General features: G+C 42.5%; 1 protein-coding gene across 1 annotated transcript in view; it reads left to right on the plus strand.

The window, feature by feature from the left end:
• LOC147678552 (extracellular calcium-sensing receptor-like) overlaps nucleotides 1–15,705 on the plus strand; it is a 71,139-nt gene extending 55,434 nt beyond the window's left edge. The window contains exons 4-6 of the mRNA XM_086945687.1: nucleotides 11,156–11,383; nucleotides 14,550–14,673; nucleotides 14,783–15,705. Coding sequence (XP_086801813.1) covers nucleotides 11,156–11,383; nucleotides 14,550–14,673; nucleotides 14,783–15,705 — 1,275 coding nt within the window. The remainder of the gene's footprint in view (nucleotides 1–11,155; nucleotides 11,384–14,549; nucleotides 14,674–14,782) is intronic.
• The last annotated feature ends 12,058 nt before the right edge of the window (nucleotides 15,706–27,763 follow it).

Consider the following 27,763-nt stretch of genomic DNA (forward strand, 5'->3'; position numbering starts at 1 on the left):
TCTGTTTAATACTCACACAGATTTTGCAAAGATTATGCAAACTGTGAACCATATCCTATTTTATTATTATACGAAAAAACATTCTTGGAGTAAAATAATGTTGAGTACAACATATTAATACAGTCATTCTACTAAACACTCACATAAACAATTGAGTTACTTTACAAAAAAAACCTTGAAATTCACAAAAAAAAACAAAGGCTAGAATAAAATTATAGATAGGTGTAATAAAAAACATCTGTTTTTGAAAAAAAAATACGTAGAAATTTACTGAAACAACTAAAGGTTAAAGTAAAATTATAGTTATGTGAATTTCTCAGTGATAATAATGATTTAAACAAAATAAAAAAGAAATTCAGCAGTAACTCTAATTATAACTTACACACTTGCCATGCACTGCTGATATCCTATTACTCATGCTATGTTTTATGACATATTTATGGCATCGCTGATTACATCTCAAATTACATAATTGATGACATCACTGATTACATCATTCAAACTTCACTTTCACGGATATTGCTCTATAAATTAGTATAACATTATAGACCTGACAGTAAGTACACAATAGCTCGTGAGAAAATCAGCCATTGCGACTGCCACAACACAAACAACTCACTTAGATGTTGAAAATGGGGATTATATGCAACATTGAGCCTATATCATACACTCTACAGGTAGCATAGATCAAATTACCAATCAACCAGATACACGAGAAACACTCATTGAATTCAGTGTTCAATGTCTATACAATTGTTGACAGAAAGCCAAAATAGTGAATGCCAGCTCAAAAACAAATACCCTACTATGGATAGCTTTTATCTGTATCAAACCCTTGACACTCACCCAACCTACATTGAGAAACATATACTAGATTAAAACATATGAAGTTACTGATAAAGACACTAGTAAGACAGTCATTCACTTACTAACATATACATATACACACTCATTCACCCATACAGTCCGGCACATATGCTGTCTTCAAAACACATACAAACAGTGAGTCAGTCATTGATGCATCTGTGTGCTAAGTAACACCCCCACCAAATAATACAGACATTTATACTGATACTAAAAAAAACATCTAATAACCCATAGAAACACACATGTAGCTACTCACCAACCCATGCACCCACTTATACACAAAGTGAAACACTGATACAAACATTTAAATATTGAAACAATACTCGCTAATATATGTATTCACTATGATACACTTAATAAGCCAGTTAACCAATCATTTTTTTTTTTTAAAACATCCATTAAGACACTTATTTAAACATTCATTCTTCCATGGACCTTTACATATACATATATAAAACATGTTTATTTTTCAGAAAGGCACACATTCACTGGATGGTGTCATCAGTGAAGCCATGAGTGATGTCACTGACCATGTCATGAGTGATGTAATATGTGATGTCATCAGCAGTGCATTACACGCGCAAGTTATAGTGAGTCCAACTAACTATAACATGGGAATTTCAATGGTTTTATGTCAGTAAAATTTCCAGTTAACTATAACTGGTGTGAAACCTATGGTTTTTTCAGTGAATTTAATAGGTTTTTTAAATGCTAATTCCTAACTATAACTGGTGTGAAACCTATGGTTTTTTCAGTGAATTTCAAAGGTTTTTTTAATGCTAATTCCTAACTAAAAGTCTCACTTTGTAAGTAAGACTGTTAGCGCTCTAGTTGTTCTTTAGAACACTCTGGTACATACTATCATTGGGCTATAGTTGCGCTACATCTGGCTGATATTTGGGCTACATTTGTATTTTTTTGTCTCTGGTGGCCATCTTTGGGCTTCATTGGGCTACATTGGGCTACATTTGGGCTACATTTGGGCTCTAACATATATAAAGCCCAAAGTAGGCCAATATATATTTTTTTCAAGTTAATTTTCTTAAAAACAACTGGAGCATATATCTTGAGACATAGCAAACGAACATCGGGCTACCAGTCCTTACAATTTTTTTTTTTTTAATTGTAATTTTTTTTTCTCTTGGAGCGCTCCCGGTGCGCGCCCCGGTGAGCGGCCCGGAAAGCGTAGTATTTTGAAGCGTCCCGTTAGCGCCAATGTTGCGATCGAAAACAACATTGTGATGCGTCGCGTAAGCGTGATGCATCTTATGATGCGCTGCGTAAACGCACCCGGAAGCGCACCCGGAAGCGCTCCGCGGCACGGCCCGGAGCGCGTAACGTAAGCGCGCCGGAGCACGTAACGTAAGCGCATCGGGTCATGTGACTTGAAAATGACACTTTTCATTGGTTCTCATCATTTTTTTTCTCCAAATAATGAAAGCCCCCTCCTTTTTTCCTCAATCTTACTTTCTTCATTGAGAGAGCAAGAGCTATTTTGGAGGAAACAATGGCATCACTTGTTGTTGCAGCTGGTGCACCCCCACCACCACCCCCACCACCAAGAAAAGAAGGTCCACCATCACAGTTTCTTGGAGGACAAGAAGACGAGGAGGAAGAAGAGGAGGAGGATCAACAACGAAGGCGCTTCCTCCTAGAAGAACCAAAACAAAGGCACGTTAAAGTGCACTTCATTTGGCAATTTTTTTCTTTTCCAGATGACCAAAAAAAGGTGAACGCCCCCAAAGTCACCTGTCTTATTTGTGACAAAGTTCTCTCCAGGGGCAATCCCTCAAAGAAATATTCTTTTGGTAATTATACCATGATCCGCCACATGGAGAGGTGGCATCCCAATAATTTAGCCCAGGCTGAAGTCCAGGAACTTCGGAACAACCCACCCCCTGTGGCCAGCACTTCCTCTTCAGTACCCTCACTTTCTGGTCCTGAAGAACGCCAAATGGTGCCAAATATTCAGCCAAAATTTGGCAAGGTCAAATTTCTTTGCATTTTCTGTGGCAAAACATTATGCTTTTTTGTGCAGTTTTCAGCGCGGGGACACACTGTTTTTGGGTAACCAGGCGCTTAATAAATGGTTTTAATAATAATAATAATAATATGGTGAACTTATCGTCACCTTAATAAATAATGCTATAGACAACCACAAATGCAGCCAGGAAAGAAAACAGTAATTCTTTTCTTTTTTTTTGCTCCTGTTGAGCCATTTCCAATTCCCTGTTTTTTGTTTGTTCCCTTAAAAAAAACCAAAAAATATAAAATTGTTCAAAAACACAAAAAAATTAAAAAATGTTCAGAAAAATAATAAAAAAAATATAAAACAACAAAAAGAATTTAAAAAAAAGTTATTTTCAGAACTACCTCCCATTTACAAAATATTGCCCAAAATTTTTAAACTCTGGCATTCTTTTTTCTCTGTTGTGCGCTTCCCGGTGCGCTCCCCGGTGCGCGTACCGGGCGCTCCCTCCGCGACAATCGAAAAAAATATATATTTTTTTTTGCCCCGCGAGGCCTTTTTATAGCCCCCACATCAAACTTAGGGGATCAGGCGGGGGTCTACCCTGCCCCCTTATGGTCATTTCCCCCTTTGTTTTGGCCACCTCTTGTGTCTCGATCCTACCGAGACACAAGATGGCGGCCACTCCGGACTGTTTTGAATGTTTACAGACACCCAAGAACCAATCAGCTTTCTGCGCGCAAGTTGCATGGCGCGCCCGGAGCGCTCCCCGGAGCGCCTACCGGGGCACTGTCATAGATATATATAATTTTTTGAACCTAAATTACTCGAAATCCACTGAAGCACATATCTTGAGACATAGCAAAGGCACATCGGGCTACCAGTCCCTACGATTTTGCCAAGTTTGGTGGAAATCCTTTCAGCCGTTCGGGCTAAAAGTGAGGTTGACCGCCCTATGGAAATTAACATGGGGAAAACACGTTTTGGGACCCCCCTTTTATCTCAGCCCCCGCTTCACAAATCCCCCCCAAACTTTTAGGGAAGGACCAGGGCGCCGCGAGGCCATTTTGAGGAAATTTTCAGGCAGATTAGTCAACCGGCGCCAAAGTTATTCCAAATAGAATTTTGAGATTTAACATTGAAAAAAATCCTAACTATAACTACCTACTGCCGACCGCCAGTAGGTAATATATATATAATACATATATATATATATATATAACCTATGGGCGTTGCCAGTAGGTAGTTACAGTTAGGACCTTGTTTCTATTAAAAAAGTTTTTTTCTATTGTCAATATTTGTGGCGCTGGTTGATGATACTTTGTGAAAGTTTTAAAACTAATGGGGTGCTCCGGTCAGCTCCTGTCTTGAAAGTTTTGGGGTGATTCATCAACCGGGGGCTGAGTAAAAAGGGATCCCAAAACATGTTAATTTCCTTCAGGAAACTTTAGACACAGCTACGCCCGAACTGCTGAATGGAATTACACCAAATTTGGCAAGAACGTAGCCCTTGGTTCATTTAGAGAACTTTATTTTCAAATGGTGTTTATCCATTCAGTAGTTTGTGAGAAATTTAAAAAAAGAATAATATCGATATCTGAGCACCAAGGGCGGTTTGCAAACCCTCCCGGGCATGAGCTTCACTCTGATTGGCTGCCAACACTACAAACCATGAAGTGTTGGCTTCTGCAGCTGGAGTGCTAATGTAAACTAGCTTCCAGGAACTTCAGACAGGGTAAAGGTAACTTTCTAAAATGTATTTGCTTAAATGTTTATAAAAATTCAACTTCACTATTGGATTTGGTTTAAAAAAAACAGTTGTTTCATGTTTTTCCTAGCTGGTCTCAAATTAGAGATAGCAGAGTTAATATTTTAATCCATAATCCAGTGTTCTCATAGGACATCCAAGGTCTTTCACAGTGAAAATAGCTCTTGGTGGCCTGTCACTGCAGGAACATGGTTACCATAAATGTTTTGATGTCCCATTTTTAAATAACATGTACCTTATCTTGTTGGTTACAAGGCCTCCATAGTAGGTGGCTTATGAACATTTAAAAGGAAAGTTAATCAGGAAGGCTGGACTACAGATTTAAACTGCAACAGCAGGACTGCAATAGTTGGTCTGAAGCCAAGTTGTCCTTACACACCAGTGGATGGCACAATAAGTTGCAGCCCAGAGATGAAATCAAACTTTTAATACAACATTCAAATTTTCTGCTCTATATACAATGTCCTTCTAAGAAATTAAGCAAGCCTGTTGGGAGTTAGCTAACTTAACCATGTTTTAGGGGTCAGGGTTTGTGCAGTGGGGCCTAGACAGCAGTTTCCCAGTGCACAGAGTCAAAAATACCAGCACCCTCCATACGTGAAATTCTCGGTGACCATGCAAAAAAGGCCACTGTATCATACTGTGATAATAATCTTTTGGGCATTTCACATAGTTTTAGCAAAGGAAACTACTTGAATTTCATCCAGGAATACTTTTTATGTATCTGTCTCGGTCTCTCAGATATTTAATATAATCGGTAAAAGAGTTTTGTTGCCCACCGCCCACCAATGCCTACCTCTTCTATCATGGCATGTGTCATAATTCTCCCAGGCCTTACCCCAAAGTTTCTTCTCATGCCAACCTTTGCATAGGTGCCATCTTCTACCTTCCAATAATGCCCTTACCCATCCAAAGTCAAATCTATCCCAAGTCTTGGACTGTACCTTATTTACACAGTAGCACTCACTTACTCTCTAACTCAGAAAATGACTGAAGGTATCCAAATATTTGCTTGTAGTGTGTACAATTTGTGTCTTTCCTAGGTTATTTTGTTTTACCAGACAGCGGCCAGCCCCAGGAATAGGAACACCTGCTGACTCCTATACAGAAAGTCCTGCCCTTTACCAACTGCCACCAAGACTCACATCCATAAGATTCTAAAGGGCCTCGGTGGACTGAGAAGGGGCCAAGAGACAATTGAAAAATTCTCAGGAGGACATTTAAAAAATGGCACTATTTAGAGGGGTGTCTTAATGGAGAGGGGATGGATTTGTTGTAGGTGGAGCAAATTGAGGAAGGGGTAGGAGTGTGTTTTTTAGGATTTAGCCAAGGGATGAGTCTGTTAAAGGTAAAGTGGGTAGCTGGATTTTTTCTAAAAATATGTATTTTCATATACATAAGTTTCTTTCTATATCAATTCAACAGTTTGCAATCTCATTTATCAGTAGCAGATTGGGTTAATCAGGAAAGACATTTTTTCCCACCTTATTCTAAATTATATGAACATGTTTAATTTCTTAATTTTTGGTAATTTAGCATCACACTTACCTACTGAACAAGGCCTGGACCTGGCCCATCATAAATACCAAAGATGTTTCATTGTCCTCTCTCTAGCCCTTTCTACGTGAATTCTTTTGCTAGGCTAACACTAAACCAAGCCTCCGACCTCCTGCAATTCAGTGGAAGAAATCTGAATATTTCCATTCCCAACCTTTATGACTTGTTGTAACTTGAGCCCCATTTCATTAAATATGGCTGTGGCCCTCTGCTCTGATGTCATCCCTAAGGTGAAATAAGCAAATATCATTACAACCAAGCCGCAAAACACTAACGTCTCAATCCTCCTCCTTTCTTGAGTATAGATAGTAGTCGACTCCCCTGTGATAAGCTGTTTTGCCCAGTGGAATAACTGTTGACAGCTTTAACTGAACCAAACTGGTAACATGCCACAGAAAACAAGGTTTAATATTTCTGCAATCGTGGCGGAGGCCCTGCAACCTTGGAGGAGTCTCCACACTTGGAGCGGAATCTCCGCAATGAGAATAGGACCAGAACATTTAGCGACTCCATTCTGCCATCGAGCAGTATGATAAGATGACGGTTAATTTAACCTATTCAAACAGTTTTTTGCATCCCATGGACACCTGAGATAGTTACTTAGTCTGGAATGTAAAATAAGAAGGATATAAACAGTATAAAAACATTTATAATAATTTACAATAATTTAAATTGACAATGTATAAAAATTGTGCAACTACATTCCGGCATTGTGCACCTTGGTAATACGGCTGCTCCACAAAACTAGGGGTCTCTTTTAATGGTACAGTAGGATTTTAAGCCACAATTCTTAAGTGCCACTTTTAGAAAGCTTGTATATTTTTATCCTAACCATTTGGTGGTTGCAGCCTGTGTCCTGGTCACATGACAAGGCGTAATTGGCAGTTGCCCTTTGTATATTCCTCCCAGACAGTAACACAAAAGGGGACTAGATGTTGACAGGATTGGCAATCCTGACAGGATGGGATCAGGCGAAACTGTGAGCAGCCCAATTTACTTTTCAAAGAAGCTGCTTCAGCATAAATGTAAAATATATCACATTAGCCTTTTGTGAACCCAGACCCTGTGCAGTTTATCAGGGAGGAATGAAGGAAATTCCAGAACTATCTGTGGTGGGAAAACTCCAGACATTTCTTTCCCTTCAAGGCTGGCACCAGTTACATATAGGGCCCTACGAACCATACTTCAGCTTACTTCTGAGGACAGGCCCTACTCACATGGCTGGTCATTCCTTAGATCTCCTATTCACAAATTTGCCTAATATAGAGATCAACCAGCTACTCCCAGTCCAATAGTCAGACCACAATGTAATCAGGTTTCACATCCACATGAACCCAACTCAACCCCATTCCAGGAAAGAACTGACACTGAGAAGACTCTGGAACAAGATAAGCTTAGATTCCTTTTCCACTCATTTTATTCCTCCCCCCATCACTGAGTCCGCTGAGCCCAACAAGCAAGCAATAGATCTGGATCTCGCAATCACCACGACCTTAGACACTATTGCCCCTCAAAAGCTGACTAGATGTCCTAATAAACTCTCTCCCTGGTTCACACCAGACTTAAAAACTGCCAAACTCGCTGTCAGGGCAGCCGAACGCAAATGGCGACGCACAAAAAATGTAATAGACAGACAACAATACAAAACATCATACCAACTCTATAGTGGTCTAGAGTCCGGCAGCAGCGCAACCTGGGGGAGGGTTGGGGTGGGGGTGGGGGGGGTGTTTCGTTTATTTTCTCAAAAAACTGTCTGACTATGCTATATTTGTTTTATTGATGTGTGCATTAGACTCCATAGCCCGGGGCTTTGCATTTCTATTTGTGCAGACTAATAAAATCTGTTTTTAAAAAAAAAACATCATACCAGCTCTATATGGACTATATAGCCTTAGCCAAAAAAGTCTATCTGGGAAACAGGATAAACCAGGCAGTGAATTAACACAACGAACTATACATAATAGTTAAGGAATTCACTAATCCCCCATCATGCCAGCCTTCACCCACTGAGACCCAAGAATGGGTCGACTCTCTCTCATCCTTTTTTACCAACAAAATTAACGACATTCCCCCATCCAAAATAACACAACCCTAACTGATACATTACCCAAGGAGACAGTTAACGAGTCTTATCCCACATACATTGCTGTTAAGGAATTCCACACATTTGCAGAGGAAGAAGTAGCCTTCACGATAAACAGAATTAAATCTGGATCCCCAGCCGACCCGGCCTCCTCTCAAACTCTATCCAAAATTGCTCCGGCTCTTCTCCCCAACCTGACCAAAATCCTTAACCTCTCATTATCCCACTCTACAGTACCTTCTCACTGGAAAGAGGCAATAATCAGACCTATCTTAAAAAAAACACTGCCGACCCAAAACAGTTTCTCAACTATCATCCAATTTCCCTCCTGTCACTGTTCGGAAAGATCATGGAATCCTTGATAAATAACCAACTATGCAAACATCTAGAAAATAACAAGCTGTTAGATCCATTCCAATCAGGATTCATAGCATTTCATAGCACCGAAACAGCCTTACTTGAGATCATGGACAATATAAGGCTGGCCCCTGATTCAAGACAATCCGCCATCCTGATTTTACTTGATCTATCGGCTGCCTTCGACACCATCTCACGCAGCACTCTTCTAGAATGCCTAGCTGAGGCTGGTGCCGAGGACTCAGCCCTGCGTTGGATCAAGAGCTACCTGACTGGACAGCTCTCCAAGGTCTAAATAGGAACATTCTCTTTAAAAAATCAGGCAATTGACAAGGGAGTCCCCCAGGGATCCATACTAAGCCCTACACTCTTCAATCTATATGTGTCCCCACTAGCAAAGATAACCAGAGCACATGGTTTTTAAACTGTGTCTTACACAGACGACACACAGCTGCTAATTACCCTAGGACTTGACCCCACTGACACCAAATTTAGATTCCAATAATGTATGCTTGCAATAAAGGACTGGATGACGAACAATTATTTGTTACTCAACGCCGTCAAAACAGAAATACTGATATTTGGCAATGCACACAAACACTGAACAGAAGACTGGTGGCCGCTGTCCTTAGGACCATTTTCCCCACCTAAGTCAACAGCCCAGAACCTAGGGATAACATTAGACAGCAAACTCTCTATGGCCGACCATATTAACAATGTATTGCGCACCAGCTTCGGGCTTATGCGCAATCTTAGGAAGATCTTTAAATGGATGCCCCTCCCATCCCACATGTCCCTAGGACAGTGACTAATCATAAGCAATCTGGATTACGGCAATGCACTACTCGCCTCCATAAATGAGGACCTTCTGACTTAACTTCAGGACCTGCAGAACACTGTGGCCAGGCTGGTCCTAAACCTCCCTCCCCGCACCCCCTCTGCGCCCAGTTTTAGGACATTACACTGGCTTCCCATAAATAAAAGCATCACGTTCAAACTATGCTGTCTAGTCCACAAGACCCTTAACTGTTAGGGACCAAAATACCTAGCAAAAAAGATGACGGACTATCGCCCAGCTAGAACCTTCCGCTTCACCAGCAAGCATCTCCTAACCGTTCCTAAAGTCCGTACAGTTAGGAATGGCGACAGATCATTCTCTAAAATAGCCCCAGAAACCTGGAACACTCTGCCTCTATACATCAGGCTTGAACCAAACCACTGGAAGATCCAAAGAAACCTACAAACCTGGCTTTTCAAGCTTTGCCTGGCCCCACCTCTGTGTCCCCTGAGTATCTGCTGGTGCTATGAGACCTACGGGTGATTTACGCACCAAACAAATACCAAATACATATATACATACATACTCTCAGAGAACTCTCCTGCTCCCTGTGGCCTGCTGTATACTTTAGAGGACTGCCCTGCTGCCTAAATGTTGCACAGTGCCCTCAGAGAACTGCCCTTCTGCTTAAGACATGCTTTTCTGTTTGAACTCAGGGCAACTAGAGTGACTCTAAGGGCTAGTTTGCTGGCCTCCTCTTCAAAGCTTCAGGGACACAACAATCTACAACAATTTTCAATGTGCACCTTAATTCAATATGAAGTGAATCCTGACCCTCCAACTGGTGGCTCAAAGTCCTTGACCCTTGGTAGTGGGGTTAGAGGTGCACACCCAGACAAATTCTTAAACTTGGGAGTTTCGTCACACTGGAGATTTTTTTTTAAAAAAAAAGAAACTAAGTACAAATGTCGAAATCTTCACCACAACTTTGTCCAGCGGCTCCCTGACAATGATGCCTCTTCCTCAGAAACTGCCTTGCTTCGCAGAAGTTTACCTTCTCAGACATTTTTCTTCGAGTGTGAAGGAAAGCTGAGACCAGGCTCAATCTAATTGTTTTATCCAAACTGTGATCCATCTCCATCAGTCATATTTTTTGCCTTTGCCATGGCCTTTCACAACTAGAAATCTGTGGTTGGTGCTTTTATCTTGTAGGAGCAAGATTTCGCTGAAAACATAAAAAATTAATAACTTCTGTTCTACTGATTGAATTTTTGTTGTTTTGGTTTCAAATTATATATTTCATTTTATTCTATTTTTCTAAATTAGTGTAGGGGGTTTCTTGTGTTGTGGTATTTTAGACATTGTCTCAAAGTTAAGCCTTACTTTTGTGCCAAGCTACCAAAGAGGTAGGCACAGGTTAATTTAGTGGCTTTTTGTGATTTATCCTTACAAATATTGTGGCTGTTGCTTGAGAAGGGCTCATACCCCCATTGGCCAACGAACCAATTTCTCACAAAGTTACAATAAAACATACCATTAAATGCTCTTTTATTTATTTACTGGTATTTTATTTTTATATGCTTTGGTCAGTTTGTGGAACCCTGTGAACCTACTTTTTTCAATCCCATTGGGTAAGTGAAGGTCACTCATGCCCTCCTACCTCTAATACCAATCATGGATTTTCCATATTGATTGTCAAGTGCTATACAAAAAAGTGGTTCAAACCCTGAAATGATACTTTCTCCTAAACTACTAATACTCTCCCCACTTCTATAGCTGCTTCCCTATGTCAAACATGTGCATCTCCAAGGAAAAGCTGCCTCCAAGAGTTTCTTTGATGAACACGGCAACCCACCAGCACAGTATGACATCATGAACTGGCAGCACAACCTCCAAGGTCCTCTTAAAAATGTGAAGGTGGGTGTCTATGACTCCAGCGCCCCTCCAGGAGATACTCTCATTATCAATGCCAGTGCCATCCAGTGGAATACAGGGAAGAAAGAGGTAGGGAAGCAGTGGATGCCACTATTCTACTTTCCTATTTAGTGATCTTAGCAGTAGTAGCATCAGTCATATCAGTGGTGGCGGTGGTAGTAGTACTAGTAATGGTAGAGGAGTGATGGTCTATCTTGCAAACACCTAGGGACACCTGTATCAAAAATCCATTTTGCATTCCCTAAATTGCGTGTTTTAAGAAATCCCTATCATGTAAGGAAATAGCGATTTCCTAATAGAGATTCATTAAGATTTGTAATCGCATTTAGGTAATCACTATTAGGTAATTACTCCATTTGTTCCTATCGGCCCAGGTGTGAGCGATTACCTAATTGGTCATCGCAAATTGGGTAATGCAAAACCAATGGTGGCCGGAGGCCTAACGCCCACCTGAAGCACCCTCCGAGAAAAATGTGCACATGCAAATCACATGGCTGTATAGCTCTTTAAAAAAAAGCATTTCGGTGCATTTTTTTAAATTGCGCATGGTTACCATTGTTGAAGTCGATGGTAAAAATCATTTCGAAAATGCTTTGTACATGTGCTTAGGAAATTGCAAATTGTGATTCCCTGTAGGTAGGTGAAATTTTAGGTTTAGGTAACTGCAATTTTTAGCGATTACCTAAAACTGTGAATACAAAGCCTTTCAAACATCTTTGAAGCATATTTTGCATTTGCAAAGGGTCGGATTTATCGATTCACACCGTTAGCAGATGCAAAATGGTTTCATACATGTGCCCACTAATTATTAGGCCTGTGCAGATATTACCTGAAATTATAGAGAATTTATTATATATTATGGGAAACACCAATGCAGTAATTTGCACATTTGTAGCAAAAAATGTGTCTATGCATTCTTTTTTTAACCCAAGGAAGCATTGTGTTCTTAAAAATAGCACAAAATTGCATGTAATGCATGATGCAGACAACTGCGACTCATGTTCAGTTCGTTCGCATTGTCCCCATGCTCCTGTAATTAGATTGCACAACACCTGTCTCACCATCCTACAATGGTTGTCACAAAGGAATTGTAACTCACAAAGTTAAGTCACATATGTCACAAAGATATGTCTGAATGCTGGTAAAATATGATATTATGGAAACTTAGCAAGTCAAATGGCATTTCAGTCAAATAAATAGTTGGAATTACCTACACAAGTGCAGTTATTTGGCTATTGTTCACTTACCGGACTGTGTAGTAACACCTCTCTCCACACCTATGAAGATACTGCACTGGTCCCGGAGGAACGCTGGCCGTAGTGGCATCAGGCGTTTGTCCGGAAGGCTTAATTTGGAGACCCCTCCCAGATGAAAGCCTCTTGCAGTGGCATTATTCCCCAACGTCTGATAAAGTCTGCTTGTGGTCATTCAACTATTTTTTATTTTTTATGACGGGACCTTGCAGTGGTACAAAGACTTATCCTTGACTTTATCTGGGACATTCTGCCATAGCTTGGCAAGCACTTTTATGGAGGAATCGTCATTAAGTTGCTAAAGAAAGGGGTTTCCTGTTCATCACCTCCTCTACAAAGACCTGCATCTCCTTATTCCAAGGTACATCCTTCCACTGGTTTCTGCCTGACTTGGGTGCTGTACTGCCAGTTTTTGTAAGGCTGATGACAGCGTGAACTGAAGGACTATAGTAGATTGCCCCATGTCCGGATTCTGACTGATGTGGAGGTTTAATGGCCACCTCCTTGTAATGTCTTTCCACCACCGAAATAGGCTGTTGAGATGTGTTTGAGCATCCTATTGTCTAGTCTTGGCACCAAAAAGTATTCCCCTGCTATGCATAGGCTAAAATGTGATTTGCATGTTTTTGCGCTTGTGTAATGTTACCATTTGAGGTATTACGGCATGCACTAATGTTTCATGTTTCAGAGGTACCAAGGCATGAAGTGAGGATATATGATAGCTCTGCATATGTTAATTCCGATGTGTTCAGAGGAAAATATTGCATGCGATCACCCAGGAGCCACCATCATTCACTCATTTTAATGTTTATATGTCCCCCCTTGAGGACGTTATCACCCCCTTCGGCGTCAAAACAGTGATGTACGCGGACGACACACAGCTAGTGGTCTCCATTAATCAATCCCACACCAGCCTAGAAAATCTGTCCAGGTGCCTAGAAGGAGTCTCCCAATGGATGTGTGACTCTCGATTAAAACTCAATGGAGACAAATCCGAGATCCTCCTCCTCGGCAACCCTAACAAACTTCCAACTAACCTCTCCTGGCCTCCCTGTATGGGAACCTACCCTATCCCAAAACCAGAGGTCAAAAGTCTGGGCATCTGGCTCGACCAGGAACTAAATTTCAAAACCCAGGCCAGGAAAACCTCCCGGACCTGCTTTGGCCTTCTCCGCATGGCCCGAAAGATCCTCCACCTGATCCCCCTCCAGTCCAGGAAGTTACTGATGCAGGGGCTGGTCAACTCCAGGCTAGACTATGGTAACGTCCTGTACCTGGGAGCCCCGGCATCAGTCATCCAGAAACTCCAGGTGGCTCAAAACGCGGCAGCCAGAATCCTGACAGGTACCAAAGCAAGATGCTCGGCAAAACCAGCACTCAAAAGCCTGCATTGGCTACCAGTGAAGGAGCGAATTACCTTCAAGACGCTGTGCATCTCGCACAAAATTATGCATGACAAAGGTCCCACTATCCTCAGATCGCTGATAAAACCCCACCAGTCTACCAAAAATCTAAGATCCAACTCTCTCGCCCTGGCCAGCATCCCGAGAATAAAAAAGGCAAGATCCGGTGGCCGCTTGTTTGCCTACAACGCGCCTAAACTCTGGAACGCCCTTCCAGTAGCCATGAGGAGAGAACACAACCTCCTCTCATTCCGGAAACAGTTAAAAACCTGGCTCTTCCCCTAAACACCCTGTCCCCCTCACCGCCACTCCAGCCCCTCAGGAAATAAGGTCTGGTCAGCGCTGGGATGCCCAAGGGTAGCTATGCGCTCTATAAATCCTAATCCATCCATCCATCCATCCATTGGCATCAGTAATTCTGGGTGCAGGCTTATGACACCATTTTCCGTCTAAACTCATGAGGACTTCACTAAATTCACAGCCTTTGAAAAACATTTGGCAGCTCATACTTTGCTACTGTTGATAAAAATCATTAAGAGAATGTTACTGGTAATTTATTGTCTTTGTTTGTGTTTCCAGGTCCCTCTTTCTGTGTGCAGTCCCAGCTGCCTCCCTGGATTTAGGAAAGCGGCCATCGAAGGAGAACCCGCTTGCTGCTTCCAGTGTGTGCTGTGTGCTCAAGGGGAGATTGCCAACCATACTGGTGAGTGAATCACTCTGTAAGCCCTAACTAGCAAGACAAAAATACTATCATATCTTCAAAACAGGTAATTACAAAATTCCACAAACTGAATACTGATTTCCACTTTCAGATACGCTTGAGTGCTCCAAATGCCCTTGGGACCAGTGGCCCAATGGACCTCAAGATCTCTGCATTCCGAAGACTATTGAATTCCTCTCCTTCAAAGAGCCTTTAGGAGCCATCTTAACAGCAATCAGCCTTTTCTCATCTGTGATCCCTGCCATCATCCTTGGACTTTTCATATGGTACAGGAAAACGCCCATCGTCAAAGCAAATAATCGCAGTGTCAGCTACCTCCTGCTCCTGTCCCTCACCCTGTGTTCTCTGTCCTCATTGGTTTTTATTGGGTTTCCAAGCAAAGAAAAGTGCTTGCTGCGTCAGATGACGTTTGGCATCACTTTTGCTCTTTGTGCCTCTTGCATATTGGCTAAAACCATCACAGTGGTCATCGCGTTCAATGCGACGAAACCTAACAGTAACTATAGGAGATGGACTGGACCTATGTTGTCTTATATGGTCATCAGCATTGGTACACTCTTTCAAGTTGTTTTGTGTATTTCTTGGTTATGTTTATCACCTCCTTTCTCAGAACACAACATCTATGCTCATCCTGGAAAGATAATATTTGAATGTAATGAGGGGTCTCCGATTGCTTTCTGGTGCATGCTGGGATATCTTGGACTTTTGGCCTCTATCAGTTTTGTAGTAGCCTTCCTAGCTAGAAAGCTTCCTGACACTTTCAATGAGGCTCAATTCATCACCTTCAGCATGCTGGCCTTCCTCAGTGTCTGGCTTTCATTTGTTCCAGCCTATCTGAGCACCAAGGGCAAGTACATGGTGGCCATGGAGGTCTTTGCCATCTTATCTTCCCTCTCTTCCTTGGTTTCCTGTATATTTTTCCCCAAATGTTACATCATCCTATTGAAACCTGAAATAAACACAAAGGAGCACCTCATGGGAAGAGGCGGTCAAACGAAGGTCAAAAGAAAGTAGAACCCTTTCACTTAATGATGGGTATGGAATCACTGGCACAATTTCATGGACCCCGTAGAACATTGGTGAAGCTATGCTATCTGCCACTTGAATCCAAATCTATATATATATAAAAACAAAAGTATATCTGTTTGTCCTTTATGCATTACTACACCATTCATCCGATTGCCATGAAACTTTGAGAAGTTGTTGAGTACACTCCCGCGAAGGTTTCAGGCAAAAAAAAAAAAAAAAAACATTTGTTAAAAGTTGTTGAGTACACTCCCGCAAAGGTTTCTGGCAAAAAAAAGAAAAATGTGTTAAATATCGGCCCCCTGGCCCCCCAGGGCCCTCATAATCTTTCCAATACTGAACGTTTACAGTTTACTGTGCGATTCGCTTTTGCAATGACCATCAACAAAGCACAAGGACAATCGCTGCAAGTGGTGGACTAGATTTGGAGAATCCGTGCTTCTCACATGGACAACTGTATGTGGCCAGCTCACGCGTCGGAAAAGCTTCTGATTTATTCGTGTACGCACCAGATGGAAAAACAAAAAATACCATGTATCCAGAAGCACTCGAATAAATAAACAGAATTAAAACAACACTTTAAAATGTTTTCCATATTAAAATGAATAAGTTTCAATAAAAATGACACAATGTAAATTGAATGTTATCATAACAAGTTTCCTCAAATTTCCTTTCTTCTGAGATCGCAGCAACGTGCGACGGGTAAGCTAGTATATTATAAAAACAACATCAGAAAGACTTCACCTATGGTGAGAGAAACTGGCCATCACAGAATCACAAAGAAAGGTTCAAAACAAATATTTTATTTTTAAAGTCTTATAGAAATAGACAGATGTCAGCAACAGTAGCCCCATATGACATATGAGTCATGTTTGCGGCCATCCCACATCACTGTATAAAAATATAATTCGCTTCTGTGTCACAAAATGCCTGGTCGTCAGTCTTTTGATGGTTGGAGCAGGAAGAAGGTAGTCCATATCAAATAAGTATATAGGTTCCTGTGAATGACCAAGACGATGGCTTCCCTGAAAGCTGGCACCTAGAGCATCAAGGCTTACAAGGAAAGACAATGATTTACAGATAGGCTGAAGGATACAGACCTTTAAGGGGCTTGGTGTATCCATAAGTGGATTATTACCTTAGGAAAGAAAAGATTCGAGCATCATCAGGAACCTGATGATCCAGGTATATTGCAATCACTTTCAGACATATCATCAATGTTCAACTCCAAGAAATCTATGGGAGGTTCTAATTCAAAGCAGATATTCTCAAACAACCAAGTTCTGACCTCCAGATAGAAACAATGGTGAAGGGATATTTACCCTTCAGTCAGTCAGCTTCACATACATGAGCTGTGGGACTTCCTGAGGATGTATCATATTAGTGAGCACAGAAGGAAATGCAAAAGAAGACCTGACAGATCAAACTACCAATCCTTGGAAAGGTGATGGGAAAACAGGGGACGGGGGAAGGTACACAGTGAAAGGAGAGGAAACCCCAGGGAATGTGAAAGGGTGAGGGAAGCCAGGCAAGATGCAGGAAAAGCAGCAAAGAGGAAGTGTCTAGGTCCTGAGCCATGGTCCCTAAACATCATGTGGTGGCAAAATCAACATCCCAAAACAGGCGACTGAAGTACCTGAAGGGAGAATATCAAGTCCTTGATTGCAGAATGGGTTTATTTACAGGGTAACATCTGCGATTTATGTCATGTGAAAATTATTTACTTTTCCTTTTGGACGTGCACACATTTGTGGCTTTATTGTGGCAGGTTGTACAGTATGACTGTGTTATCTAAGAAACATTTTAGGCTGGGTCATGGTGGACCGTAGCTGTTATAATTGTATGTAGCCCTTTCAGTGTGTTGAAGTGACAATGTTAAGGTTCCTTTTTGAGTCCGCCTCAATTTAGATTCGCATTACTTTGGTGTATGAGTTCAGTTTACCCATCTCTCAGTACCTCTGAGATGTGACCACTCTTGTCCCTTCGCAATGTCTAAGGCTCTAAGCTCAAATCCTTCTTTCAAAACTTTACCACTCAAGGAAAGACACATGCACAATGTTTGTATGTGGATTATTGAAAAACAAATATGTTCAAAAGCCTCAGGTTTGCCTCTCTCTACGAATACACTACTACCATCCTCTGTGATATGGTAAACAAAAAAGTGATAAGTGGAATGCTTGAACTAAGTTCAGCCACTATTCGTTACTCTGGCCACATTCCAGTCAATTGTTTTCTGGGCGACCACGCCCCTTAGATGTGGCGAACTATATGCAAATCAACCTTGGACCTTCTCCAGTAGGAACGATCCAGAGCCAGCAACTAGGGGCCTCATTAGGATGGCGGTGAATCCGCATCCTCCGGGCCGGCGGAAGCCACCGCCGGCCCAGAGGATGCGGATTCACCGCCACGGCCACAGAATACACCATCCGCCAGATTAGGATGGCGGTGGGATTGCGGTGGGACCAGCGGCGGACGGCAGGTCTGTCCACCGCTGATCCGCGGGGTGTGGAGGGCCATTTGGTAGCGGTGTCTGCAAGACACCGTCAGCCAAATTAGGATGTACATTGTCACATGCTTTTCCACAGCAGCTTTTCCGCCGTGGAAAAGCATGTGGTCTTTGGTGTTTGGGGGCCCGGCGCGGGCCCTCCGGGTGTCACGGGGTGGGGGGTGCACATGTGGGGTACCCATGGTTCCCCCCAGCATTTACATGTACAAAGCGGCAGGCACCGCGCGGTGCCTGACGCTTTGTGCATGTAAATGTTAACCATGCATTTTTAACCTTGCGGCGGCTGCTGCTTCAAGCAGCACTCTCCGCAAGGTTAAAGATACAGGAGGGACCGCCGCTGCCCCTGCGGACGGTCCCTCGACCTCGGGGGTGGCGGACGGACGCAGGTCTGTCCGCCATCCGAATGAGGCCCTAAGTTAGCGACACTCTGAATGAGAAAACAAGCCACCCCAGGCAAATGCCAGTCTATTTTGTCCTTTGCCAGCAAGGTGTAGCTCAGTTAAAGTGGCACTCTGAGCTCTGCCCCCACATCTAGGCATACAAGTTGCACTTGGGAAAAATAAACAAAAAATATGGTGGCATGCTTGAACTAATCTCAGCCACTGGCTATAACTCGATCTGCATTCCAGTCTATCCTGCTTTTTGCCCCCTTGCCACCCCAGACCAAAACCAGCAAAAGGCAAACAGCCCTGGTCCAGCTCCGATCAAAACACTTCAGCCCAAGCTGCCAGGCCAGGTCCCCTCTGAACTGGAACACTAACAACCCCCAACTGGCATTAGGCAGTTTGGGCTTCCTGAGTAGGGTGCTGCTCGCTTCCGGTGGCAGGGAGAGCATGGGGCGAATAGAAACTGCGCAGAAAAGTGAAAGCTGGATTGGGACAGAAGACTGAGATTGGACTGAACATCTGACGTGTGTATGGCACCTCGTGCTTGGCACGAGGGAAACAAGTTCAAAACAAAGTTGATGTCACAAGTGGCTTCATTTGTCAAAAAAGATAACGTAGAGGGAACAGATGAAGGTGTTACAAATGAAGTTGCGTTGGTAAGAAAATGATTTCATTCTTTAAATGTGTCGCTGTGACAATATATGCCACTAATCCAAACCTCGGATGAGTAAAAGAAAAAAAAGACAGCAACTGAGTATAATTACGTGTACCATGGTTCAATAGGGTAGAACACAATATATTTTCCATAGGAGTTTTCAAATGTAAATTTGCTAAGGAACTCATTACTAACAGTGAGAGAAAGCAATGAGAAAGCACTCAAATATAATTTTGATATGTACCTTTAAGGACTAGGCCAAGCCTTGAATGCCAGTTTGGAAATTGCCAGTGGCGTGCAATTGCACACATAAAAATATATGAGTTGATGTGCATGTCATCAGATAGGATGGTGATATGATCCAGCAGACAGAAGAATGTAAAGAGAGAATCCATGTGATGGCTACTATGGTAGGCTTGACCTGCAGTCAAATTATAATGAGTGGAACAAGCTTGTGGAAAAAGAAATGGCAGCTTTCAGCATACAAACCTTCGAAACATTAATAATATTCTAATTATCTTGCCAATGCCAAATTTACTTCTCACTCATGGCATAACTCTGACTGATACTTGACTCCAGTCCAGTTACTGGAATATGCCATCGCAAGATCTGCTACTAAATGTTTCCTGGTAAGGAAATTCTACCAGGCCACAGTTCATTTACGCCATCTCCGACATCCTCAGCACGCACGCTGTTGCATACACAGACAACATCCTTCTCGGAGACCTGAACTTCCACCTTGAGAACTCCGACAAAAGCAACTCTTTTGCTCTGCTCAATAACCTCGCCAACCTCGGTCTCAAACAGCTCGTCATGACCCCCACCCACTCCGCAGGAAACATGCTCGACCCCTTCCTCTCAGCCAGGAACCACGTCACCTTCAGCCACACCACCAAACTCCACTGGACTGACCACCGCTGCGTCCACTTCACCTTCAAGAAACCCACCACGCACCACCACTCGCTATGGATGCCCTACCGCAGCTGGAACAAGGTCACGGAATACCAGCTCATCACCACCCTTGCCCGAGAACCACAGTCAAACACCACCGACACCGACACAGCCGCCAGCAACTTCAGGCAATGGATCGACTATCGCCCGATCATAAAACCCTCAAACAGGCACACCGACAGAAAGGCCAGCTGGTTCACCATTGACCTCAAGGAATCCAATTAGACTTGCAGAAGACTTGAGAAAAATTGGCGCCACAAAAATACACCGGACAACCACTCAGCCCTAAAGAATGCCAACCGCAAGCACCACCAACTCATCTGAGCCACCAAAAGGACTTCCTTCAAAGAACGCATCGACAACACACACAAGAGCATCGTGAAGGATCTTTCCAACCCCAGTTTCAGCTCCAACTACATCCCGCCATCGCAAGACCTATGCGACTCCCTAGCCACCTTCTTTCGCTGCAAGATCGCAGACATCCACAACAGCTTCAACACCCGGACCCTCCGTTCAGTCGCCAACACTGTAGACTCACCGCCCCCAGCCTCACCAACCACCTGTTCTCCTGGACCCACACCAACGATGACGACACCATCATGACCATGAACCACATCCACTCAGGCTCACCATCCGACCCCTGCCCTCACCACATCTTCAACAAAGCAAACCTCATCATCGCACCCCAACTTCGGCAGATCATCAACAGCTCCTTCGAGACCGCCACCTTCCCAGAGAATTGGAAGCACACCGAGATCAACGCCCTACTCAAAAAACCCACAGCGGACCCAAAAGACCTCAAGAACTTCCGGCCCATCTCCCTTCTGTCGTTACTGGTGAGAGTCATCGAAAAGATCATCAACAGGCAATTGACCCACTTCCTTGAGGAGAACAACATCTTAGACTCATTCCAATCCGGATTCCGCAGCAATCACAGCACCGAAACCGCCCGCATTGCTACCACAGACGACATCAGGACCCTACTAAACAATGGCGGAACCGCAGCCTACTATCCACGGGGACTGGACTTGGCAAAGTAAATTAAACTATTCACTATCCAGCACCCCCCAACACAAGTTGTTGTAACGACTTGCGTTGAAAAACCTGTGTTGTAAAGGCATGCGTGGTAAAAGCATGCGTTGTAACAACGTACATCCAATACAGATAATTCGCCTCATTGCGCCTATCAGGTAGGTGCACTATTTTGGTGCAAACTCATGTTTTACAAGTCATGCATGGAAGAAGATATTTTATTGTATTTAGTCATTTAAAACCAGTTCAACAGTACATATTAATTATCACAGATTAAAATAAAATAAAAAAATAAAACATTTACAAGTGCTAATTTTGGGAAAAACGTAATTTTACTAAAAACAACACATTTTGAATAGCAATAAAAATGCATTACTCTTAGGTCATATTGTTATGAAACCGATTATAGCCAGTATTCTTAATCCTGTATATTTGAAATTTCCTTAAATAAAGGATTATAAACTTTACCCCCCTACACGCAAGAACGGCTGAACGGCCACTTAGCAAGGTGATAATGGCTTGCCGCCATGTTCGAATTCCCATATTTCTAAATATCGATTTCAGCATAATTTTCCTTTGCGGTAAGGGAACAGGTCAAACATAAATAATTGAATTCATGATTCATAGACTGACGGTTCTATTCATGCGGTTCTACTATGTAAGAGTACTACAGATTAAGGCTGTTGGAGTTCAGAGGCATACCGTGAATCTCCAGAGTACATATAACTGAAGCTCTTCTTTATTAAGAATTGGTATAACAACTATCATTACTCATGCTGTGATTTGCTGTATGAGACATTGCAGACCCAATCATCAAGCATCTAGTTTTTTCCTCATAAACCTAAATAAGCTGCTCAACATTCTGAAAGAGTTACAAGGGGTCAACGGTTTTTAACGTTTACAGTCCTGAAGATGGTCTTATTGACGAAAGCATAAGGACCAAAACGACGACAAATACACTTATTTCTTAAATATATTTAGTTCTATATGAAAAAGTGTACACAATTGTTACAGTGAAGGGGTTAATTATTGTAAAAACTTGTTTCCTTCTTGTTTCATTGTGAGTTAAACCTACAAGTACCCTACAATAATTCTCAATATAAAAGTCTTTTTATATCTACACCCGTTTTTGGATATATTTGTCTATGATTAGATCTTGTGTTCTCATTTTGTAAATAAGCGAACAATCAAAGTACATTTATACTCTATGAAAAGAAATTACAAAAAGAAATCACATTGCAAGTAATATTTGCTTGCTTGCCTTGAATAGTGCACTGAAAGAGTAAAAATAGGTATTGAAATAAATCCCTTGAAGGCGCCTTTACCTGTTCATTTGAATCTGCCCAAGCCGTCAGGGGTATATTGGGTCTCCCATATCATTAGATATCCATGAGTACTGAGGCAGATGGTAGAGGTATCAGTGGAAAGGGGAGAATCTCCCCTTTCCAATGGTACCCCTCCATAGTGGATCCCGCAGTAGGGAGATCCCCAAGCAGGCACCCACCCAATATGCACCAGGGAGGGGGTAGCGGCCCCTTGGGCAACGGGTTTTGCTCCTCCTCAACGTTTTATACAAAATTCAGTCTTTCTGCCCTCCCCCCAGGGAAGCAGATGGGAGCAATAGCCCCCGATCTGACCCCCCAGGGAAGCAGGAAGCACACTAGGCACCAGGGATTTTTTTGAATGCAAATGCAGGGGTGGGGGCTTCCACAAATGGACATGCGGATGCCCCCACCCTCCCCAAAAAGCATAGTATTTCTTCCCCACCTTGAGAGCAGATGGGGGATGTTACCCCTGATCTGCCCCCGGAGTGGCAGGAATCCCACTAGACACCAGGTATTTTTCTTATATATATAAGTGGGGTGGGGCTGTCCACAATGGGCAAGACCATGCCCCCACCCAAATCTAATTGCAAAGAGTGTTTATGCTGGCCCAGGGGGACATATGGGGCAATAGCCCCCGATCTGTCCTGCTGGGGGGGCAGAAAGCACGCTAGGCACCAGGGATTTTTTAAATGTAAATATACCGGTGGGGCTGCCCCAAATGGGCATGCTTAAGCCCCTACCCCCCCAAAAAATGCCACAGTGTGTCTGCCCCTCCAGGAGGAAGATGGGGGAATAGACCCAGATCTGCCCCCTTGGAGGGCAGAAAGCCCTCTATTTATTTTTTTGGCTTGTATAGTGCCTGAATCACCCCCAAAGGGGTTATCTGGAAAGTGCTTAAAACAAGTGTGTTTTCAGTGCCTTTCTAAACTTTAAGTGGTCCGGGCACTGTCTCAGTGTAATAGGAAGCAAGTTCTAGTGCTGGGAGGCAAGATGCGAAAAGGCTTTCCCCCCTGTCCTAGCCTTGTTAATCCGGGGCACTCTGATGAGAGATTTGGAGCTGGATTTTTGGTCCCTCAGTGGAGTATATTAATGGAATTTCTCCCCGAGGTATGTTGGGCCTTTGCCCCACACCGCTTTGTGGACGATGCAGCAAACCTTGAATTTTTTATGTGTGCGCACTGGCAGCCAGTGAAGTTTCTTCAACAGGGGGAGCGACGGGGTTCCGTAAGGGGCCTTCAATACCAGCAGTGCTGCAGTGATTTGGATCACTTGTAAGCGATCTAGCGAGGCTTCGTTAGCCGAAATCAACAAAGCGTTACAGTAGTCAAGTCGACTTAAAACTAGCGCCTGAATAATAGTCTTCCATGGAAGAAAAGGAAATGCTCATCACAGCATACTCAGCAAGTAAAATCATATGCTCATTGTATGAGCCACATGCTCCTTCATGTTCAGGCTCTGCTCGATACGGACCCCTAGATTTTTACTGATGTCTTTGGGTCTTGCGAAACACCGTCCTCTTCTGGCCACAAATCTGATGTCCACAGCAATGCTGCCTTTTCAAAAAGCTAAATCTCTGTCTTCCCGGCATTTAATTGTAGATAGTTGTAACACATCCACTGAGATATTGCTAGCATGCCAGTGGAGAAAGTGGTCTGCGCCATCTTAGATGATTTGTCGAAAGAGAAAGTAAGCTGGGTATCATCCGCATATCATATTGGAGACCCATACGTCCTCAGAAGGTCGGCCAGGGGAGCCACATAGATATTAAATAGGATAGGGATTTAACAAGAGCTCTGTGGTACTCCCTTGGTCAGTTTCCTAGTCCTGGATCTATAAGGTCCCAGGCTGACTGTCTGGGAACGGTCAGAGAGGAAGCTAGTCATCCACAGCAGCGCCTCTCCTTTTATATCAGATTCCTCACGTCTCCTCACCAAAATCTTATGATCCACTGTGTCGAATGCTGCCGAGAGATCTAACAGCACCAACAGAGTGGATTGCCCTCTAACAAGTGCTAGCCTGATGTTGTCCGTTACAGCCAGCAAGGCTGTCTCTGTGCTATGTTGAGGCCTAAAGCCTGATTGCGACACATCCAGGCTGCCTGACACTTCGACGTGGGCTGGGAGATGTTTATTAATATGCTTTTCCACGATCTTGCTCAGAAGTGGAAGGAGAGATACCGGTCGCAAATTAGAGAGATCGTTCATAGAGGCCTTGGTGTTTTTGCGGTAAGGGATGACTTGTGCTACTTTCCATTCTGATGGTAGTTGACCTTCTTTTAGTGATGCATTTCAGAGGGAGCATATTGGCGTGTAGATTTGTTTAGCGAGGACCACAGAAATCTAGTGGAGAGCCTGACTTTATGGTATGTTATAGGGTTTTCACTTCTTCCCCTGTCAATGGGGGAAAGCACATCAAGGGCTTCCTTCCATTGCATGGAATGTGGTTGTGAGTCCTAACCAATTTTGTATTGCCGGCTGTGGTGATTTTATTATAAATCAGATCAATTTTCTGTTCAAAATATTCCGCTATAGTGTCGCATAGCGCTTGAGATGGAAGTTCTTCCACATCACATTCTTTGGGGTCCATAAAGGATTTCAGGATCTGGAACAAGGTTGTTGGGAGTTAACTGCTGAGCAATAAAAGCTTTCCGGGCTATTTTTATAATTTTGTGTTATTGGGCTAGTGATCTCCTGTAAGTTTCTATATCCCTTATGTTGTGAGTCCATCTCCACCTTCACTCCAGATTTTTACAAATCTAGCACCAGGTACTATGTATTTTTTTATACGTAGGGGTGGGGATTCCTCTCCCCAGAAAAAAATGGCAACAGTCTTTCTTTCCCCTGGGAAGCAGATGGGGCAATAGACCCTTTTCTCTACCTCCGGGTGAGGGGGCAGCAAGCCCACTGGGCACCAGGGATTTTGTTTTTTTTTATAGGTAGGGGTAGGGGTTCCCAGAATGGGCATGCAAATTCTCCCTCCCCAAACACAAATGGGACAGTCTTTCTGCCCCCCCCCCCGGGCAGATGGGTATTATTATCTCAGATCTGCCCCCCAGGGGGCCGTACAAAACCCACTAGACAATAGGGATTTTCTTTTAATAAAAGAGGGTTAGGGGGTGCCTACAATGGGCTTAGCCTTTCCCCATCCCTCATAATGCCACAGTCTGGTTTGCCCCCCTCCAGGAGGCAGATGAGGGCAATAGCCCCTGATCTGCCCTCTTGGGGAGCAGAAGGCCCTCTAGGTACCAGGGATTATGTTTTCTTATACGTAGGGGTGGGGAGCCCCCCCCCCCCCCAAGAAAATGGCAACCAACAGTCGCTCTGCCCACTGGGAGGTAGATGGGAGCAATAGCCCCTTTTCTGTCACTGGGGCAGAAAGCCTATTAAGCACCAGGGATCTGGGGTCCTGTTGCAGGTGACATTATTGCATGTAATGGGTAATCGGTGGCACTTTACGAATTTAGAGGACCTAATTAAGAATGCCTCTAGTCTAAGTTCTGGAAACTTTTAGAAATCAGGAATATCTATGGATTCAGCTATATATATTACTTTTGTCTCTGTAAAGTGAGCATACAGACACATTACCTATATAGATGGTATACCATTTAGTCAATAGATTTCTCCTTATTAATTGTTGTGCAATATATAGGCAAGATAAAGATCAGGCTCACTTAGCTATATAAAATATCAAACCAACAAGAATTAGGTATGTACATGTAACATCTACAAAGTGGTTTCTCTGAATAAAACATAAATATATGTGTGTTTCACTTACAGAAATATCTGTATAGTTCACACCAGAAGACCCTAAGCCGAATGGTTACACTTCTTTGAGTAAGTAAATAGAGGGGAAATTGCTAATAATGATACAATAGATGGCTCTACCTCTCCCTGTAGATGTAAGAGGAGATACATGTCTATTTACATACAGCCTTAAAACTTCCATCTTTGATTTTTTAGTTTTTTTAGATCCCCATCTTGGTCTACTGCTCCTCTTCTTGCATCACGCCATCAATTTAAAAAACTCCTTTACTGGACTATACTAAAATAAGAGACAATCTAAAAACAAATGTTTAGAGGAATTGGTAAGTATTGCCTTCTGAAAAAGTGATTATAAGTATATGGTAAACACAAACTAATATGCCATATACTATAGGGAGACTCTAATGTTTGCTCTAATATTATTTCGACAGATGGCACAACTGATATAAATAGAAGTACATTGTGTCCTCTACACAACTAGACTAAAATCTAGCAGGTACTTACCCTGTCCCTTTGTGGCAAGATATCCTTAGTTGTTTTGGTACTTGAAAAAAAAGGCCAATTGTATTATTAACTTTCAACATTACCTATACAATATCTTTTAATACGTTTTTTCAGATACCATATTTGGTCGACGTATTGTGAACCACAGAGAATTTCTTTATAAACTTTGGCCCTCATCATTGAAATTGGGGTCCTGAGAGAAGAATAGGTAAACATCTAAAGGAGAACCATTTGTAGTCTCTCCATTTAATAACAATTCTGAGAGTAGAACTGAGGCATCTGCAGGTCTCAATATCTTTTAACAAAATCTTTTCTTAGGTGAAGGATAAAAGTATTAATGTCACTTTGTCATAATTTCTGTTTCTGACTCACGGGTGATAAACTATGATCTAAGACATTTGTCAAACCTCTTGTGGTGGTTTCAATAGTTGAAACAATGTAGATACTGTAACATAGTGTATCATGTCTAAGGACAGTTATTGAATATTTGTACAACAAATTTTCCTTGGCACTGTGGACTAAGAAGTAAGAAAGATAGAAGCTTAATAGGCTCGTGTGTTTATCAAATAACATATAATTAGGACTAGAATTTTGTTGTAGCTTAGTTGGTTTTAATTTTTGATTGTATGTATTTTTTGTACCTTTTTGGAAAAGGTTGAGACAGGTTCACCTGAAGAAGGCCTTAACACCGAAACGCACGTTGTGTCCCTTTTCCTATCTACCGCCAGTCTTTGCAATACCCATATAATCCCTCCTTTAGGTTTTTAATAGAAAAAGAATTGTGTGTAATATTGATTTATGTATGTTTGTGAAAACTAACTGTGTTTTTTTAAAGAATCATTATATATATGCATAAAAAATAAATATATATTTATTATATGTGATGAAATTATAGAAAGAAGAAAAACAAGTGAATAAAGATAAAT

Source organism: Lissotriton vulgaris, chromosome 12 (genome assembly GCF_964263255.1).
Source record: "Lissotriton vulgaris chromosome 12, aLisVul1.2, whole genome shotgun sequence".
Taxonomy (NCBI): Eukaryota; Metazoa; Chordata; class Amphibia; order Caudata; family Salamandridae; genus Lissotriton; species Lissotriton vulgaris.